The 3,281-nt window shown below is 32.6% G+C and overlaps 1 protein-coding gene across 1 annotated transcript; it reads left to right on the top strand.

Moving 5' to 3' along the window:
- Window positions 1-431: 431 nt before the first annotated feature.
- Window positions 432-2,601, top strand: LOC139900821 (protein FAR1-RELATED SEQUENCE 5-like). The gene is made up of 5 exons (XM_071883576.1): window positions 432-811; window positions 987-1,150; window positions 1,243-1,415; window positions 1,927-2,354; window positions 2,475-2,601. Exons 1-5 carry the CDS (start codon window positions 432-434, stop codon window positions 2,599-2,601), a joined length of 1,272 nt encoding a protein of 423 aa, XP_071739677.1.
- The last annotated feature ends 680 nt before the right edge of the window (window positions 2,602-3,281 follow it).

Below are 3,281 nucleotides of genomic sequence, written 5' to 3'. Positions count from 1 at the left end.
TTTTGTGTATATATCTCATTGTTAAAATACTTAATGAGATACATACTTATTATAATATCATGTTAACTATATATATATATATATATATATATATATATATATATATATATATATATATATATATATATATATATATATATATATATATATATATATATATATATATCCATATATATGTCATCATATAGTTTTTACAAGTTTTAACGTTCGTGAATCGCCGGTCAACTTGGGTGGTCAATTGTCTATATGAAACCTATTTCAATTAATCAAGTCTTAACAAGTTTGATTGCTTAACATGTTGGAAACACTTAATCATGTAAATATAAATGTCATTTAATATATATAAACATGAAAAAGTTCGGGTCACTACAATTTGGAAGTTCTATGAAGGTCACAATCATAAGTTAGTTTATGTAGGTAATAGACAACAAATGGAGATAAACAGAAGGATTGGTTTAGATGACGCGCAAATGTTGTTTGATTTAAATACTAAATCTAACGTTGGTGCTACGACAGCTTATAACATTATTTCAGATCTAAATGATGGTTTTAGTCTGGTTGGTCCTTCTTCTGTTGATTTTCAAAACTTTAGGCGTGACATGAATCAGTATGTAGGTGGTGAAAGTGATGCACACATTTTTATAGAGAATCTTCTTCGAAAGCAAGAAGTTTTACCAAACTTCACTTGTGAGTATAAATGTGGTAATGACGGTACTTTACTTGGAGTATTCTGGTCTGATTATGTCTCTAAAGTTAATTATCAAGAGTTTGGTGATATCGTGTCTTTTGATGCAACTTACAAGACTAACAAGTAAGTCTTTACTTTTGTTTTTATTAATTTATTCTGTTAACATTCAATGTGTGTAATATTATTATTAATTATGTTCAATTTTATGTGAGGTACAAGATGGTGTTTGTTCCTCTTACTTAAATTGATAATCATAAGAAACTGGTGTGTTTTGGTGCTGTCTACTTACTGGTGAAAGTATTGAATTGTTCAACTGGTTTCTAGACTGTTTCTTAAAAACTTTTGGGAATGAACCTTCATTAGTTGTCACCGATCATGATCCGATAATGAAAGAGGCTATTGATTTGAAATTTAAACATGCAAAACACCGATTGTGCATGTGGCATATAAGTACCAAGCTGCGTGATAAGGTTTTATGTTTTTAACTTTTTATTTTCTTACTTTTTATTACTTGCCCTTTTTCAAATTTTTTATGTTAGTTTTATATTTTTTAGGTTGGCACGAATTGTATGATACTCCTAATTTTAGAGATCGTATGAATTTAATTTTCTGGAATCAGCAACAAACACCTGAAAAGTTTGAGACTCGTTGGAAATCATTGATTGATGACTATAAATTGCATGAAGTTAGATGGTTCAATGACATATACAAAATTCAAGAAATGTGGGTACCATGCTTCTTCATGGATACCCCTATGAATGCTTTGATGAGAATTTCTTCACTTTTATAGAGTGAGAATGCATTTTTCTGTAAATGCAAGAACAATGTTCTACTTTAGTTGATTTTTATTCAAGGTTTGAGGCGACAATAGAAAGGCAAAGACATACTAATCCTCTTCTTGAATATGAAATGGAGAACAAATTGGTTAAACTTGCAACAACTCGGCCCATTGAGAAACATGCTAGGGATATATATATACCCCTAGTGTTGTTTTACTTGTTCAAGATGAAATCTGCAGATCTTCCTCTTCATGCTATCAAACAAGTTCTAGAGTTGAAGGAGATAACCTAATCGGTGTGATTCAAGAAAAGTTTTCTAGAACCACGTCTAAAGTGGGATTATCTTGTAAGTATACAATATTTCAACTTTTTATGTTAGTTTTAATATAATTATCTGTGATGCATGTTTTCCTGTTTAAATTATTTTTAAATGTTTGCATTATAATTTTTGTTTTTTAGGTTCAATTTAATGAGAAGACATTTGAATGTGATTGCTCGTGTTTGTTGTTTATACGTGAAGGACGGTTGTGTCATCATGGTTTCATTGTTTATTATATAAATGAAGTTCATGCTATTCCTGATCGATATAACTTGAAGAGATGGTCAAAAGGAGCGTCTGAAGTATTCAATTCCATAGCTTCTGAGTTAAATCCGTTTGTTGCATCTTATAGGGTTAAGAAAGAGCTGCTCAATAAATTTAGAAAAGCTTTCTTTTTCTTGAGGGACGATATTGAAAAACTTGAGCTGTTAAGAGACAAGTTTGATGTGTTTATTAGTGAATTTTTTAATTCGGATGATGATACAATGCCTTCTAGATTTGCTGCAATTGAGCAATTGTATGGTTTCCCTAGGCCCGCTCTAGCTAATGTTCATGGTCCAAAGGGCGTGCATAACTAAGGTGAGAGAAGTAACAAAGGTGAGAGTAGTAACAAGAGATACTTACCTGCTGAGAGAAATGGTAAGAAGAGAAGGGCATGCAAAAAATGTGGTATTCTTGGTCATAATAGGAGAAGTTGTGACAAAAGAAAAGCTGGTAAACAAAAGATGAAGCTTGTTGATGAAGAGGATGAAGATGATGAAGACTATGACCCGATGGATGGACAACATGAAGAAGTTGGTCAATCTCAAGATTGATTGCTTTTTTATTTTTTTATCCTTAATTTTTATATGTTTTAGACTGCATGTTATTACAGATCATATTATTACTTACATTGAATGTTTTATTATAAGACCCGTTTATTTGTTGTATACATAAGTGTAATTAAGATATTTGAAGTGGGGTTTTTGTTGTACATCTTAAAAAGGGGACAGATTCTGATCTGGGGGATCTGCGCACCGCACAAGTATATGGCGCGCCACGCCAGTAGCCTGTGACAGATTCCCTTCTATTTTTAAATTAGATATTTTGAGGGCTTTTTGGTAATTATACAGGGGGCCCAAATTAGAAGCTCTAGATCAGTTTTGGAGCCTCATTTACTCCATTTCCATCTACCTTATCACTTTCCATTAAATCCTAGAGAGAGAGGAAGTTCTAGAGTGAGAGAGCTCCATTAAAGGAAGAAGGAGGTTGAATCGGGTCTTAGTGCGAGTTCTAAAGTTGTTCATCTAGTCGCTAGCTACGTGGTGATTGTGTTGGTACGTTACATTGAAGATTTTCGAGCTTGATTATCTTTCACAAGAGATTTTGAGGTGAGTGGAGTAATTATACGTATGTGTATATGACGCGTTTATTTGTGGGTGTTATGGTATGAACCATCGAGCCGGTAGTGCCATAACATGTGTGCGATAAGATGTGAACCACGAGCCGGTAGCAT

The sequence above is a fragment of the Rutidosis leptorrhynchoides genome, chromosome 3, assembly GCF_046630445.1.
Source record: "Rutidosis leptorrhynchoides isolate AG116_Rl617_1_P2 chromosome 3, CSIRO_AGI_Rlap_v1, whole genome shotgun sequence".
Lineage (NCBI taxonomy): Eukaryota > Viridiplantae > Streptophyta > Magnoliopsida > Asterales > Asteraceae > Rutidosis > Rutidosis leptorrhynchoides.
The sequence above is the reverse complement of the archived record's forward strand: the minus strand, read 5'-3'. Positions and strand labels throughout refer to the sequence as shown.

Bases quoted from the DNA above. Each gene is read 5' to 3' on its own strand.
- LOC139900821 (XM_071883576.1), top strand. From the start codon at position 432: ATGGAGATAAACAGAAGGATTGGTTTAGATGACGCGCAAATGTTGTTT. The intron at 812-986 runs GTAAGTCTTTAC...TACTGGTGAAAG, and splicing joins GCAACTTACAAGACTAACAA to TATTGAATTGTTCAACTGGT. The intron at 1,151-1,242 runs GTGATAAGGTTT...TATATTTTTTAG, and splicing joins GCATATAAGTACCAAGCTGC to GTTGGCACGAATTGTATGAT.